We start from the raw sequence: 16683 nt of genomic DNA on the forward strand, positions 1-16683 counted from the left end.
GCGTCAGGACAAATGACCAAACATCAGATAGCTTCTGTCTTCAGAGGGGGACCAGGCAGGGATGCCCTCTCTCCCCCTCGCTATTTGCTATCTTTATTGAACCACTAGCAGCAGCAATCAGGCAAACTACAGTTATTAAAGGCATAAAGTGTAAGAACATAGAACATAAAATCAGTCTTTATGCAGATGACGTGTTACTTTATCTTCAGAATTCTCAATCCTCTCTCTCCCAGGCAATTGAACTAATAAACTCCTTTTCAAGAGTTTCAGATTATTCAATAAACTGGTTAAAATCCACAGTTCTTCCAATTAATTTCTCTTTTGTCAATTCCCTTAATACACAATTGGAATCAGGGAATATTACATACCTGGGCATTCATGTCTCTCCCAGGCTGGCAGATCTAACTAAACTAAACTACATCCCACTATTAAAGAAAGTGGAAGATGATCTTGCTAGATGGAAATCCTTACCGATATCACTTATGGGGAGGGTTGCCACAATTAAAATGATGGTTTTACCAAGAATCAATTACTTATTTTCTATGATCCCAAACAAGCCATCATCTGATTGGTTTAGATCCCTGGACTCCTCCATCACTAAATTCCTTTGGAAGGATAAACCTCCACGAATTAGCTTAAAAACACTACAGAAGACCAAAGATAGAGGAGGGTTGGATCTACCCAACTTCTATCATTATTTCTTAACCAACAGGCTCCAATATATACCAAGATGGTTACAACATAACCCGCTGGATGAGTCCTGGTTAGATGTAGAACAGACACTTTGCAATACTATAGAGCTTTCGGACCTACCGTTTATTAGCTCAAAAATAAGAAAGCATGAAAGCTTTAAAAGTATTAATATCAGTACCTCACTGACAGCATGGTGGGAATATCTAAAAATGACGGAGTCTTCACTAATTCCATGCAGACACACCCATCTGGAATAATCCTGACATATTGCAAAACAATAAAATGATGAACCTCCCATACTGGAAAAGTAAAGGAATTCTATACATGGAACACATAGTTGAAGGATTGGATTTCATTCCATTTAACAGAATAGTCTCCCAATTTGGGATAGACAAGAATAGATTTTAGAATATCTCCAAATTAAATCAGTAGTTAAAGAAAAATTTAAGCTTAAAGTAGAATTACAAACACCATCAAGGGTATTAGACTTCTGTAATCTCAAACACCCCAAATTACTGTCTAAAGTATATAAAACATTGACCAAAATAGATGATACAATAGCAATTCCTATAGGCAAATGGGAGGAGGATCTATTAGTTAGCTTTGATCAGACTTTCTGGTCCCAAACCTGTTTAAAAACTTTTAAAACGATCAGAAACCCCAATTTACAACTAATTCAATACAAAATTCTACACAGAGTACACTATACAGGTCATCGGATGTTCAGGATGGGATTTGTGCCATCTGACACCTGCACACACTGCACAGACAACATTCCTGACAGTTATATCCACGCACTGTGGTCATGTCCACCTGTTCAGGATTCTGGTATAGAGTATGTGAAGACCTGTCAAAGTGTCTGAAATGTGATATCCCAACTTCCCCCTCATTTTGCTTGCTGGGGAACCTAGAGGATGTCCCGATTGAAACAAATTTGGTTCACGTGGTTCTCACTGCCATATGCATCGCTAAGAAAACTATCCTCATAAACTGGAAAAACAAAGATAATCTTTGCATTAACCAGTATAGAAATCTTTTATTGGATCATATTACACTTGAGACAGCCTCTGCCTCCACTTCAAATCAATCTCTCTGGGCTCCTTTGATCGGTTCCATCACATAGCGATGATGGAGGGTCATTGATATGGTCCTGCGGGATGCTGTGGTTGATGTGGTGGAGAGTCTGAGCTTGGAGTATCTGGAGGATCCCTGGGGTGGGTTCACTAGGGGGGTCTTGGGCTGGGGGGCTGCTGCCCGACTCTGGTGGTGCTTGGGTTACCTCCGGGGGTGGGCTTCTGGTGGTTGTGTGTGGGGCCTTAGGGGGTCTTGACGGTGGCTGCGGTCGCTGCCTAGTGGCTGCAATGCCCCTGGGTTGGTCTGGGTGTGGGCCTGGTGGCTTAGGGTATGGGGGCGGCCGTCCCTGGATGGGGATATGGGTGGGGCCTTGGGGATTGGGTCCTGGCATGTACGCTGCCGGGAAGAGGGCCGAACGTGCGGCAGTTCCACCATGGGGAGGGGATGTCCGGGAGGGAGGATCCAGCTTTACCTGGGTGTCTTATGTCTTACTTAATCTGAATGTTGAGTAAATGTGGGGATGGGAGTAAATATTCTGCTGGGGTGGTGTGGGTTGGTGGCCTCAGACTCCGTGGGGCTCTGTGATGCTGCTGCTTCGGGCCATGGCTAGATAGGCTGGGGCCTCCGTGCCCGGGTGGATTTTGGGAACGGAGGTGCCTATTGGGGCCAGTAGGGGAGCTGGCTCCCTGGAGGGCTCAGGCCCCTCAGCCGTTCCTCCCCATCCTCAGACATTTCCTCCTCCTGCTCCTTCACATCATCACACAAACATGCACATAGGGCCTTGGGGTGTGGGTAAGTCAGGGGTGCGGGTATGGATCCCATTTCCGCAGTCCTGTGGCAGCCTACACCCCAATTTTATTTGCACATTAAACACTTCCACAAAAAACATTCCACACAAATGCACACTTAGGGCCTTGGGAGTGGGCACACTCAACGGCATCCGGTGGGGGGAAATTTCAGCCTCACTCCGAGTGCCGGTGTCCACTTCCAATTTTAAACTGCACCTAGTCACGGAGAGTTTTGGGGGGGAGGTGGGGCTGTGTGTTGGCATCAGCTGGTGTAGGCCACATGGTGCCGGCACTGGCCGCATCCCCCAACCACAAAATGCACCTTATCACACACACCAACACTACATTAGAGCAGGCGGAGGGAGACTAGAGGTCTTATTACACCTCTGTTCTCAGTTAGCTGCCGGGCTGGAGGCTAGGAGTGGGAGCTGGCCGTCTGCCTGTGGTCTGGAGTGGTGGGTTGCTTTGCTCTGCGTTGGACGGGGGTGCCTGCTCACTATTACCCCTGCGGAACGGGCTAACTCTGGCCCAGGAATGGCTGTACCTCAGGTACGGCAGCACCGGGACCAGAGTTAGGTAGGGTGTGTGGGGAGTGTGAATGGGTGTCTGGCGTACATCCTTGTAAGTCTTGGGTTGTATGTGTATGTGAGAGCATGAGGGAGGGAGTGTATGACTGTGTTTGTGTGTGACTGTATATGTCAGGTGGGGTTTTGGACTCCTCCCCTCTCCTGGGACATCTGGCAATACTACAACATCTTTGCCTACCCTCCCCCTGCCTTAAGCATCTGTCTGGTCGCTCCCGGTGGCTGCCTGGTGGGATCTGGTTCCCTGGGCTCTGTTGGGTCCTCGGCGGGTGGGTCGCCTTGGGTCCCGGGCTGCTGGGTTCCGGGCCCGGCCGACTCGGGGGAGAGCGGCTGCGGGCGGGCCTGAGGGCTTGCCGTTGATATCTCCCGGGACTCTGCCGGCTGCTGGTTGTGACCCCCGGGGTGATCCTCTGCGCCTCTCGGTGGGGGTTGGGGCTTCTCTGGTGACGGCCTCCCTGGGGTCTCCGCTCTGGGGTGACCTCTGGATCTCTGGGCTTGGAACTCCCTCCATCTTCCGCACGTTTTTGGGGGCAGGTCTGTGGCCCTTCACACTCACTATTGGATGCTCCTATAGAGAAACCTTACACATACAAGCGCGCATACGCACACAGGTGCTCACATGGTGATTTCATAAGTATGACTTGGACATCTTCAGCACATAATCTAAGGTTGTGGTGGCCCTAAATGCCTTAGTAATAATTACTGTACGATTGTCAGCAAACATTTTTACTTTTATATATCTTCATGTATATCTTCATGTAGCTGATGCAGCAATGTTTTTGTCTTGTGGTTTGGTTTTTGGTTTTTTTTCCCCCCTCTTTCTGCAGGTCTAGAAGCGGATTCTGGTTCATTTATTGTTTATTCTATACGAAAACCCCCCCTTCCCCCTTTACCTCCATCTCTTCCTTCTCTCTCTTCTTTTCTTTCACTTTTGTCTCCGTGTCCGGTTCGAATCTTAAAAACATCTACAAATATTTTTAATAAAGTTTTGCTATCAGGCATGAAGTCAGCAGAAGCTGTAACGCTCCACCTGAGAGAAAAACTGTAAGGTTAGTCGCCAGCATTCAGACATCAATTCTGATTGCTTCACAGCCGAACAGGACATGGTAAAAAAAAAATATATATATATAATGCACACATACAGAGACTACTATAAATCCTTCTATACTACTAAGTTTAAAGAAGACAATACACAATCTAATGCATTTCTGGATACATTACAGATACCACAAATAGACACTTTTAGTGCAGAGGAACTTGATAAACCTCTGGCATTATCAGAATTACTAGATGCTATAAAGTCACTTCAAGGCGGGAAAGCAGCAGGCCCTGATGGCTACCCTGCAGAATTTTATAAGAAATTCTCTGCTCAGTTAGCTCCCCTCCTATTAGCAACATGTACAGAAGCCAGAGACAACCAAACTCTTCCTCAAACTTTTCGCCAAGCAGTAATCACCGTTTTTCCAAAACAAAATAAGGACTTATTACAATGTGCATCATACAGACCAATTTCACTTCTGAATAATGACGTTAAAATACTCTCTAAAATCATAGCTAGAAGGATGGAGAAAGTGCTCCCCTCGGTAATATCACAAGATCAAACTGGATTTATCAGGGGCCGACACTTATCTTCAAATCTTCGACGCCTGTTTAATGCAATATACTCACCAACTAAATCAAACAACTCAGAAATATTATTATCATTGGATGCAGAAAAAGCATTTGACATGATTGAATGGAATACCTTTTTACTACATTGGAGAAATTTGGGTTTGGCCCGAACATTTGTGCATGTACTGTATACTAACCCAGAAGCTTCAGTTTGCATCAACAACATTTGCTCAGACTACTTTAAACTAGAACGTGGTACTAGATAAGGATACCCCTTGTCACCGCTACTGTTTGCAATTGCCATTGAACCACTGGCAATACACTGTTGAAATACTGATCAGATAAAGAGGATTAGCAGAGAAGGACTGGAACATAAAATCTCATTATATGCAGATGATATGGTACTGTATATATCAGACCCACAAGATTCTGTGCCTGCAGTCTTAGCAGCACTCACAGAATTTCAAAAGATCTCTGGTCTCAGAATTAATCTGAATAAAAGTGTACTCTTTCCAGTGAATTCTCAAGCATATAATATTAGATTAGACACCCTACCTTTTATCATTGCAGAACAGTTTAAATACCTCGGGTAAACATCACAAGTAAACATAAAGCTCTTTATCAACAAAATTTCGCCGTCTGCATGGAAAAAATTAAGCAAGACTTGCATAGATGGTCAACCCTTCATCTCACTCTAGCTGGAAGAATTAACACTGTTAAGATGAATATTCTTCCTAAGCTCCTTTTTTATTTCAAAACATTCCAATATAAATTAATAAATCATTCTTTAAGCAATTAGATTCAACAATAACTTAATTTATTTGGAGCTCAAAACATCCATGCATCAAAAGAGCGACCCTACAAAGACAAAAGGCAGAAGGTGGCATGGCTCTACCTAACTTCCAGTTTTATTACTGGGCAGCAAATATACAGGCGATAAGAACTTGGACACAAATAGAAGAACATACACAGGCTTGGACCGCAATAGAAGTAAAATCCTGCAGTACTTCTTTGTATTCCTTGCTCTGTGCTCCAATAAATACACGTTATCGGCAATACACTAATAATCCAATTGTGCTCCACTCACTTAGAATCTGGAACCAATGTAGAAAGCATTTTAAGATGGAGAAGCTTCTATCTGTGGCACCTCTGCAAGAGAACCACCTCTTTCAACCTTCACGAACATACGCAGTTTTTAATATCTGGAAAAAATTTGGAATTAACTTGCTTAGAGATCTTTATATAGACAACGTCTTTGCATCCTATTAACAATTACATTCCAAATTTAACATTCCAGCTACACATTTCTTTCAGTATCTTCAAATCAGGAACTTTGTTAAACAGAATTTTCCAGATTTTCCTTATCTTGCACCCTCATCCATGCTGGAAAAAATATTGCTCAATCTCAAGGACTCAGACACCATCTCTGCAATATATAAAATCATTTTACAGTCCCTCCCTTTCAAAGATCCAAGAGGACACTGGGAAAAAGATCTCTCAATTAATATATCAGAAAAGGAGTGGAAAGTAGCAATGCAGAGAATTCACTCGAGCTCCATATGTGTAAAGCATACAATTATACAACTCAAAATTATATATCGAGCACATCTATCTCGACTAAGACTCTCCAAAATGTTTCCAGGGCATGATCCAACCTGCGAACGCTGCCACCAAGTCCCAGCCTCAACAGGTCACATGTTCTGGGCCTGCACCAAATTAACATCATTCTGGACAAAATTTTTAATTACCTTTCAGACAGCCTTGGACTCACAATCCCTCCTAACCCATTAACAGCTGTGTTTGGGGATCTTCCAGAGGGGCTTAAAGTGGAGAAAGACAAACAAATTGTGATTGCATTCACTACACTTTTGGCACGCAGACTTATTCTGATAAACTGGAAGAACCCAAACTCTCCTCTTTTAAGTCAGTGGGAAACCGATGTGTTATATTATATGAAATTGGAAAAAATCAAATACTCAGTTAGAGGATCCGTACAGACTTTTTTCATGGCAGGATCTAATCAGTAATATTTTAAAATAAACTCGTAAAGCACAGAGGAAGCAATTATTTCCGTATTTCTTTGTCTTCTGCATTTATCTCTATTGGCTTATCAAATTTATTAATTTGCGTATGTTTACAAGCTTTAAATTTTACGCCTTTTGCCTTGCTCTCTCTCTCAGGGGTGGGGATCGATTTGTTCTTAGTTCCTAACACAATTTTACTTTTTGTAAAAATTGATTGATTTGTATGGATTGCAATAAAATTAATACAATTTCAAAAAAAAAAATTATATGTTACACATATAAAGCTTACATTATTGCCTCTCCAGATAAAATATAACCCATCCCAACTTCTTCAGACACTAAGATTTCAGATGTGCATTAAGCCTTCTAATTTCCATAATCTCATGTGGACAGGTGTGTGGCACAAGTAGATGTCCAGAGATGACGACTTTATCTGTTCTGCTCCCCAGCTTTGCACTCAACTATTTAAATGTGCCTTGAAGAACTGGCAGTCTGATTCACCTGCTTGAATTGTCAATGACAACTGGACAAGCTTGATAATGACATCAGGATCCTGTGCTGCTATGGCCTGGAGTCTATTCAGCTGTCCACAGAGGTTCTCTAACTGTGTATCCTGAGGACAACAAATCATGTAAGAATCTCTATGCCTGGAGATAAACATCTCAGTTCTGATAATAACCAAATCCTGACTGTAACTACTTTTAGAGCTTCTCATCCCTGCCTACTATCTAAGAGATATCGGAATCACTGTTCAGATCTGCAAGGTCCTTTTAAACAACTGAACACCTCCAGCTTTGGGGTTAATGATCCTGGACAGTTTGAACATTATACTTTATACTTACTGTCATCCGATTGTGTCCCACCTGCACACTAAACTCACACCAATGACACTTGGGTGAGCCATACAAATATGAGCCATAGTTACAATGGCAGTTATTTGTAATAATGTAAAGTAAATAAAGGAAATAGAAATACATCAACCTGGTTTAAACCTCTAAGGTTTATAATGGACAACAGATGGGTGAAGGTTAATAATCTAAGAGTTCATAAATGAAAATAAATCAGAAACCCCTTCACAAACACCTAGACACTCATCTTTAATATTTCTGTCTCCCATGTTTGACATGGTAACACCTCGCATAATTACTTTACATCAGACTAGTTTTTCTCCCTCATACCCATTCATTTATTATTATTATTATTATTATTATTATTCCTCTTGTCTCATTTTCTACTTCATGTAAATGTTTTCCATCTCCACTCTCAATCCCAGGATGACCAGTAAAAGCTCTCTTTAAAGGCAGACTTGTGTAACACAATCTGGTCAGGCAGAGTCCTCACAGGACAATAGAGCTGTCCCCTAGTAGCTCATGCCAATGGCTCTCACAGATCCTACTGAGCTGCTAATTAAGGTGGCACATTCCATACAATCCTGCAAGTGCTTTAAGAAAATGCTGCCTAGCCAGAGTGCTAAGGGAATATATAGCTTGTAAGGCAGTCTTCTACTGCCCTTCTCTGAATTCATACTATTATTTATAACATTAAAATACCAACAAATTGTCTTGTGGTTGTTTTTATCTTTTATTAGGTGACTCAATTCAATATTTTTCTCTTATCCAATCAGATTTCTGTGGAAAGAGACATGGAGGAACATGAGAGGACCTTCGCTGATCTGATTCACTGCATTGAGGAAGCCCACAAGAAATTGACTGAGAGGATCAGAGAACAAGAAAAGGAAGAAATGGAGAAGGCTGAAGCTGTCATGAAGCGACTGGAGAAAGATATCGAGGAGCTGAAGAGGAGAGATGCTGAACTGAAGGAGCTTACAGACACCAAGGACCACATCTTCTTCCTGCATGTGAGAGCAACACATCATCAGGAATCTGACCAGACTGGGGTGTGTGGGGCCTGAGGAGTTTTTACAAATGGCAAGAACAGACCATTCAGCCTAATACAGATTATCTTTTTACATTAACCTAATAGTTCAAAAATATAGGGAAAAATCTCGAAGTACCTGACTTCATTTCTATGTCAGGCAGGCTAATCTACAGTTGTTTGTTTGAGGAAGTAATTTTTAATCTCTTATATAATCCCTTCTCTGTCCAGCTATCTAATTAACTTCATCTCAGAATATTAAAAAGCCCAGTGCCTTCTTTTCACAGTTCTTATCTACTGTCTGATGACTCACCTCTTATGGACTTCCATGTGAAAAGCTTATTGAAAGTCAAGGCCAATGACATTTTATGCTCCACTATAATGAAACATTCTCACATAAATAACCAATAAATGATTGAAGAGTAATCTGTCAATATAAACCCAAGATGATTTTCCACCACACTAATACTTAATTAAGAGGAGGTCCTTCTTATCTGTGCTACTTTGTATTTCTCCTTATCCTCTACTGATGTAGACTTTATCATCTTGTCGTGTCCTTCCTGCTGACGGAGACTCACTCAACTTCACTGTCACTGCTGATTTCTCTTCTGAGGACCTGAGAAAGGAGCTGTTATGCCTGAAAAAGAGTCTGGAGAAGATCAGCCAGTGGGACATCATCACATTGAGTCCACTAGGTACAGTTTTCTTCATTGTTAAAGTCCATTACGAGGACCAGAATGACAATAACAGGGACAGATTCTTTAATATTCAAAGTATTTTTTTTTTCTTATTAGCATAGTGAAACACCCATTTTTATAACAGGGTTAATGATAGATCCTTCTGTTTTGATCATGTTGTAAGAACATCTGTTCATCAGACATGCTAGCCAATACATTCCTCTTGGTTTTGCTTTTGTTACTTCTGTTCATTGGACATTGCTGCCCTCTGGTGGACACTGGATGACATTATGCCCTGACACAAATGTCAGGCACCAGGAGCCTCATGTATAAAGAGTGCATACGTACAAAAAATGTTGTGTATTCCTGTTTCCATGCTCACATCACGATGTATAATAACTAAACTTGCCGTAAAGCCACACACAAACTCACACCAGCTCAATCCCTTGTGTACGCAAGTTTTCTTTATTAAATACACTGAAATTAACTGCACATCATTTTTTTAGTGTAAGGCATCTGATTGTAATCAACCTGTAACCATATAATGGTCCATGGAATGGCCACACTGTTCCAAATACCATAGCTGCTTTAGCGTTGTTACTCTCAGTGCATACTCTCAGAGTATTTTTAACCCACTCCATCTGAGTGGGAAATCACAGCTCTACAACAGCTGATCGAAAAGAGGATTATCGGGATACACCATTTAGCACATGCTGCCTCAACCATGTGCACAGTCTATTTAAACTGCTCCAATACTGCAAAACTTCAGAGCCTTTCATGCACGGTTCAGATACAGCTTCATCCCAAGAGCTCTAAACACACTCAATCAGTCCATCTAGTGCTCCTGGTAGAACTGTTTGTACTTAGAATTACAATCACCTCACTGTAAACTTACACTACAGTTGTAATATTGCACAACCTGAGTCACTTTATGAACCATTTGCACTGTCTGCACTATATGTACATGTGTATTGTACTTATGCTTTCATTTTGTATATTCTTCATTGTTTATCATATTATCATTATTATTGTTATTTTATCATTTTATAGGAAAATAAGTTTATGGAGAATTTGTATATTGAATCTCATTGTACCATACAATAACAGTAAAGGAATTCAATTAGATAGATAGATAGATAGATAGATAGATAGATACTTTATTAATCCCAATGGGAAATTCACATAATCCAGCAGCAGTATACTGATACAAAAAAATAAATAAATAAATAACTTAAAGAGTAATAAAAATGCATGCAGAAACAGACAATAACTTTGAATAATGTTAGCGTTTACGCCCCTGGGTGGAACTGACAGTCTGTCAGTGGAGCAGGACAGTGACAAAAATCTATCACTGAAGCTGCTACTCTGTCTGGAGATGATACTGTTCAGTGGATGCAGTGTATTCTCCATGATTGACAGGAGTTTGCTTAGCACCCGTTGCTCTGCTACAGATGTTAAACTGTCCAGCTTCGTGCCTACAATAGAGCCTGCCTTCTTAACAAGTTTGTCTAGGTGTGAGGCGTCCCTTTTCTTTATGCTGCCTCCCCAGCATACCACTGCATAGAAGAGGGCACTCACCACAACCGTCTGATAGAACATCTGCAGCATCTTATTGCAGATGTTGAAGGACGCCAACCTTCTAAGGAAGTATAATCGGCTCAGACCTTTCTTACACAGAGCATCAGTATTGGCAGTCCAGTCCAATTTATCATCCAGCTGCACTCCCAAGTATTTATAGGTCTGCACCCTCTGCACACAGTCACCTCCGATGATCACGGGGTCCATGAGGGGCTTGGGCATCCTAAAATCCACTGCCAGTTCCTTGGTCTTGCTGGTGTTCAGGTGTAAGTGGTTTGAGTCACACCATTTAAAAAAGTCCTTGATTAGCTTCCTGTACTCCTCCTCCTGCCCACTCCTGATGCAGCCCATCAGAGAGTGCCAGAGTTGAGGGGCCATAACACTGAAGGACCTGCCTGCCCTCCCAGGGTGGAGAATCTGGTGCTTGAGGACCTGAGAGAGCGGCAAGGAGTGTACAGAGCTAGGAGCGGAGTGAGGTTATGTAGTACTTTGAAGGTGAATTTAATCCTTGAAGATACCGGTAACCAGTGATGCTGGAGGAGAACAGGGGAGATGTGAGCAAAACACTTTGTGTGGCTGTGAAGTTCTGAATGTCCTGTAGCTGCTGTAAAGATTTTGCAGGGAGGCCGATGAAAAGGGAATTACAGTAATCAATACGAGACATTATGAAACAATGAAGCAGAGTCTGAGCATCATTAAAGGACAGAAATGGATGGAGGCGGGCAAAGTGACAGAGATGATAGAGTGAAATTTTGGAAAGAGACCTAACGTGTAGCTCAAAGATTTCTGACAACAGGAGCAGGTTTGACAGGTGTACCATCGACAGAAACAGAGAAGTTAATGAGTCAGACGTGAGCGCCCAATTGTACCTGCACTGTTTACTGTCTGTCACCAAGTCTGAGATCCAATGGCGGATTGGACTGGGCAGGTTGAACTGGGTGAGTTTCTTATCTAGCAGCTCTGGGATGATGGTGTTGAAAGTTCAAGTCCACAAACAAGATCTTTGTCAAGGTGTTGGCCAGTAAAATTCAGGTCTAAATTCACTGCATCATCCACATGCCAATGGGCTCTGTGTGCAAACTTGATCTTCATGTCTTCTGTTATTTTAACTGCATTGCATTTGTAATATGTGTTTAAGCATTTAATATTATAAAAGCCCTTCTTCACATTCTTCATTCTTCTATTTTCTTTTAATTTTTAGGCTGTGAAGCTCCAATCTTCACCCTACAGCCTGAACCTCAGAGCAGAGAGGAGTTTTTACAATGTGAGTCTGTGAATTTGTTGCATTTATCATTATTTCTTTTTTAATATCTCAGACCAGGATTATGATGTGAAAGAGAAGCCTGCAGAAAGCATTACGTGAGTGTGGTGTGACTGAAGAGCTGAAAGTGATGCGGGTCCTGTGACTGGTGCATTATGGGATATTGAGAAGCACCAAAGCAGTCTTTTAGACTTGACTTTCTTAACACTAGAATTACCAGAGCCTACGAGAAAACTCGTAAATCCGGACCACCTTAAATCCGTTCAGCACCTCTCCGTCAGCGTCTTTTGTCCTGTAAATGTGCCGATTAAGACAAGCAGCCTGCTATTCCATCCCCCCATCATCGCAGAACATTCACAAACTTCTCCCAGCTCGTGCCTTGTTTGATTATCTGGGAGTGAAGTGCTGGAATTTTAGAGTGGAAATAATAGACTGTTATTTGGAACACATGCGTTTCATGTGTGTTCCAGCATAAATTCACACCCGATCTGACGCTGTTCAGTTTCAAATAATATTGCATTAGTTCAGTGATGTTTTCTGATTGGTACTATTCAGGTCATAAAATGATTTCTTCAAAATGTCACATATATTGTCTCTTTTCTTCAGGTGTGTAATAGAAACCACAGCATAGAGAGAAGTGTGTGCATTGCAGCAGGTACACATGTTGTAAATGTAGGAAGGACTGTCGTTGCGTGTGTGTAAACTGTTAACATTTGAATCTGATGATTGCATATAGCGCTGAACTGACCTCATAAAAGGTCATAAAATGAATAATTCCAAATATCATATATACATACGTCTATGTTTTTATTTTGGGGGCATAGTATGTATCGTGATCGTAACTGAGAGAAAAAAGTGAACGTTAACTTTTACAAGTACAGTACTATTAATGTACATGGTCTGTTACAGACGCAAACCAAATGTATGTGCATACTGTATAATATTAAAAATAAGAGCAGCTAACTACTGAAAAAATGGCAAATATAGGAGACATTGGGGATTGAACCAGGGACTCGTGATTACAAGTCAGGAAATCTTAGCGCTACGCCGCAGAAGCTGTTGTATTGTACTTGAAACTTTTGTAAAAGTGTTTATTTGATCTTTGGACTTCAGGCTTCACACATTCTATAGTTTATGCCTACATTTTTTAACATTTATTACTAAAATATTAAAAAAAATTTAATAATGTGTTTACACAGATTACTGTAGAAACCGAGCACACATGAAATGCATGTGTTCCAAATAACGATCTGTTATTTCCACTCTAAAACTCCAGCAGTTCACTCACTCCCAGATAATCAAACAAGGCACGAGCTGGGAGAAGTTTTCGAATGTTCTGTGATAATGGGGGGATGGAATAGTAGGCTGCTTGCTGCTTGTCTTAACACTAGAATTACCAAAGCCTATGAAAAACTCGTAGATCTGTCCCACCTTAAAACGCCGTGCCTCTCTGTCAGCGTCTTTTGTCCTTTAAATGTGTTGATAAGCAGCAGCCCCGCACAGTTTTCTCAGCTCAAGTCTGTTTCCCTACATGTCAGTTGCTTACAGTTGTATAGAGTGAGAAGTTAAGCAAAATGACACCATTTATAAATACTATATTGTTATTTGGAACACATGCATTTTATGTGTGTTCCGTGTTTACAAGATCTATGTAAACACATCCTTAAAAAAGAAATGTTTTTCATGTTTTGGTAATAGAAAATGTAGACATGAAGTTTATAATGTGTGAAGCCTGAATTCCAAATATCAAAGAAACACTTTCACAAAAGGCACAAATATAACAGAACAAATGCGCTGTGATATATGGCCGGCCTCTAGATGGAGCCCTCCCTGCAACATGGAGGTGCCCCAAATTCCAGCAGGGCATCATGGACCTTAGAGTTTTACTTCACAGCCCTGCTGGATACCATGGGGGCTGCCAGGGGTCGCTGCAGGGAGGAACAGGGAATCGATTTTCTAGATAGCCGGAAGTACTCCCTAGTCACGAGAATGGAAGAACGAAGTACTTCTGGTCTGAAGAAAAGAAGGAGTTTTCATCTGACCCGGAAGTGCAGGGAAATGACATGGACTGAGGGTTAGAAGCACTTCCGGGTGAAGAGATATAAAAGGACTGTGGGAAACCCCAGCAAGTTGAGCTGAGTTGGGAGGAAGGGTGTCGGAGTGTCTGGGAATGGAGGATTGAGAATTGTATTGATTGTTATTGTTGTTATTGGAAGTATTGTGGAGGTGGAGGTGGAGGTGCTTTGTGCATATTATAGAAATGTTAAATTAATTTCTTGGACTTTAATCTGGTGTCTGACGTGTGGTCTGAGGGTTCAAGGGGACAATAGCGCCCCCTATCTGTCACAGCACTTTTATTCAAAAATATAACTGCAGAAAAACAACCCATGTTAGGGTGCAACATTGACAAGTACCTTACCTTTGTGAAAAAAGCGGATAAAGAAATCGGTACCACAGAAAAATGTCTAGATACAAACTTTTAAATTCTAAAGGCGTAAATAAAACAGACAGCCTGGTCTCAGATCCCCTATGTATTAAGATATAATCTCATAAATACAGGAACTTATTATAATATTAATTTACCCCATGATTCTACGTCTAAAAATCATCCAGACTTTGGGGCTACTAGTCTGTATTAAAATAATTACATTTCATTTAGAAAAATGACTGAAAACCTCGTTGCAGTAAATCTCCTGGTCCCTGTTCACCCCTGGTGTGTGTCTCCAACGGGCTGTCCAAATGAGAGTTTATAAAGCAAAAATGTTTCGTTATCTTAGACTTTTAAAAACAGGTGGCGCCATATAGAAAACAACCGGTTACAGCGGGAGTCCGTTTCAAAAGAGTACGCATTTCACAAGCGGGCCCTTCTGTACGTAGTTCAGAATACTGATGTCTTACTGTGTCAGAGCTAATGAACAACATGCCTGCGCTTTTAAACCACTCCTGAATATTCTCAGGGAAGAGGCTCTGTTTGAATTTTCAGATGCCAAGACAAAAACTACTTGATTGTAAAGCCTGTTTCGGTTTGAAAAAACTAATATTGTTTGCTTCAGTCATATGAATTTGTACATTAATCGTTGTACACTCACACGAGCGCGCTCACGCTCCTGCACACAGAGAGATGGTCCTGAACATAATAATTAATGGTAACCTATGAGAATTTTTAAATTTAAAGCCCCAGCCCCTCTCGTTTTAAGCAGCCATATTTTTTTTAAAAAGGGAGTTACCAGAGAATCAACTTGGAAAATGAATAGTAAGGATATTCAGCCATCCGTTTTTTTAAAACATACTCGTTTGGCGCATATAATAATCAAAAATATGCCATACCGTGATCCTGGAGAATAGTCTGTATGAACATTAATTATATTTAATTTAGCCCAATCCATAAATAAAGAAAATCATTTTTCTAAGAAGATCATGAAGATGCTGGGAGCTATGTGCTTTGGAAAGAGTTAAAAAAATAACCAACATATTCGTGGCTTGCCAAAGACTTTTTTAAAGGCCTTTCTCTATCCCCAGATGGCCCGCAAAGAATTCTAGAGCAGCATGGTGATCATATTTCTGCCACCAGTTTACACAGTAACCCACAGCTGAAGTGTGAATCGGCCCCCCCTATCATTCCCAAAGCCATGCGAGCGAAACTTGTTTTTGGATGAAGTTGAAAAATGACCTCTGTGTGCTTGAAATAGCGATAAGGTGTTTTAAAGCTTTAAAGTGCCTTTTTCTATCACCAGAAGGACTGCAATGAATTCCTCAGAGAGCAGGGGGCAGGGTTGGGGTGGTAGATTACACACACAGCTGTTTTCAGGCGAGCGCACAACAGCAGGGTGTCATCCAGCGGGATACCTGGCAGCTCGTGACTGCGCAGAGCAGAGACCCTGAACAGCTCGTACTCGAGGGCGCACAGAGCCTGTCAGCTTGTATTTCTGTGTGTAGAGAGAGAGCAGGGCTGCTAAAAGCGGGGATGCTTGTCTTCTGTGGAAACCTGATTCACGCTGCGGCTGGACGCTTGGACCTTTCTACTTGAAGATTTTCAGTGAGATGAAAAAAGGTCGCTTTGACTTAGATAAAAAAAGCAGTTTACAAATGATAAAGCAAAGATTAGATAGATATTTTAAAATAATAGATATTTAAATACAGGGGTCTGACCCAACACAATATAGGCAGGAACAGCTATAAGGTAGAACGGTGCGGCTGGAGCATGTGTGGGCATGTCCTCAGGAGAGGGGCTGGGAAGTGGGGGCCAACCAACAGATATTGCCAGACCAGGGGCTGAGGCAGAGGCGTCATTCATTCATGACCGTTCATGTCGCTTGGGCCGGCTGGAACGTGTCTGTATATGTCCTTGGGAGAAGGGGCCGGGAAGTGGGGGGCCAGCCATCAGGTGCTGCCTGACCGGGGGCCAAGGCAGAGGCATCATCCATCAAACAGCTCTTGACACTTACCTTGGTCAAGCAGGTGGTTGGGGGTAGGAGTGGGGTGAAGGAGGGGGCACACATCCATCAAACAGCTCTTGAC

The 16683-nt window shown here is 41.8% G+C and overlaps 1 protein-coding gene across 1 annotated transcript in view; it reads left to right on the forward strand.

Moving 5' to 3' along the window:
• The window catches only part of LOC120522273 (tripartite motif-containing protein 29-like), a 40803-nt gene that overhangs the window by 3659 nt on the left and 20461 nt on the right, over nt 1–16683 (forward strand). Inside the window, exons 2-4 of the mRNA XM_039743324.1 lie at nt 8399–8632; nt 9185–9344; nt 12106–12168. Coding sequence (XP_039599258.1) covers nt 8399–8632; nt 9185–9344; nt 12106–12168 — 457 coding nt within the window. The remainder of the gene's footprint in view (nt 1–8398; nt 8633–9184; nt 9345–12105; nt 12169–16683) is intronic.

Source organism: Polypterus senegalus, unplaced genomic scaffold (assembly GCF_016835505.1).
Source record: "Polypterus senegalus isolate Bchr_013 unplaced genomic scaffold, ASM1683550v1 scaffold_5736, whole genome shotgun sequence".
Taxonomy (NCBI): domain Eukaryota; kingdom Metazoa; phylum Chordata; class Cladistia; order Polypteriformes; family Polypteridae; genus Polypterus; species Polypterus senegalus.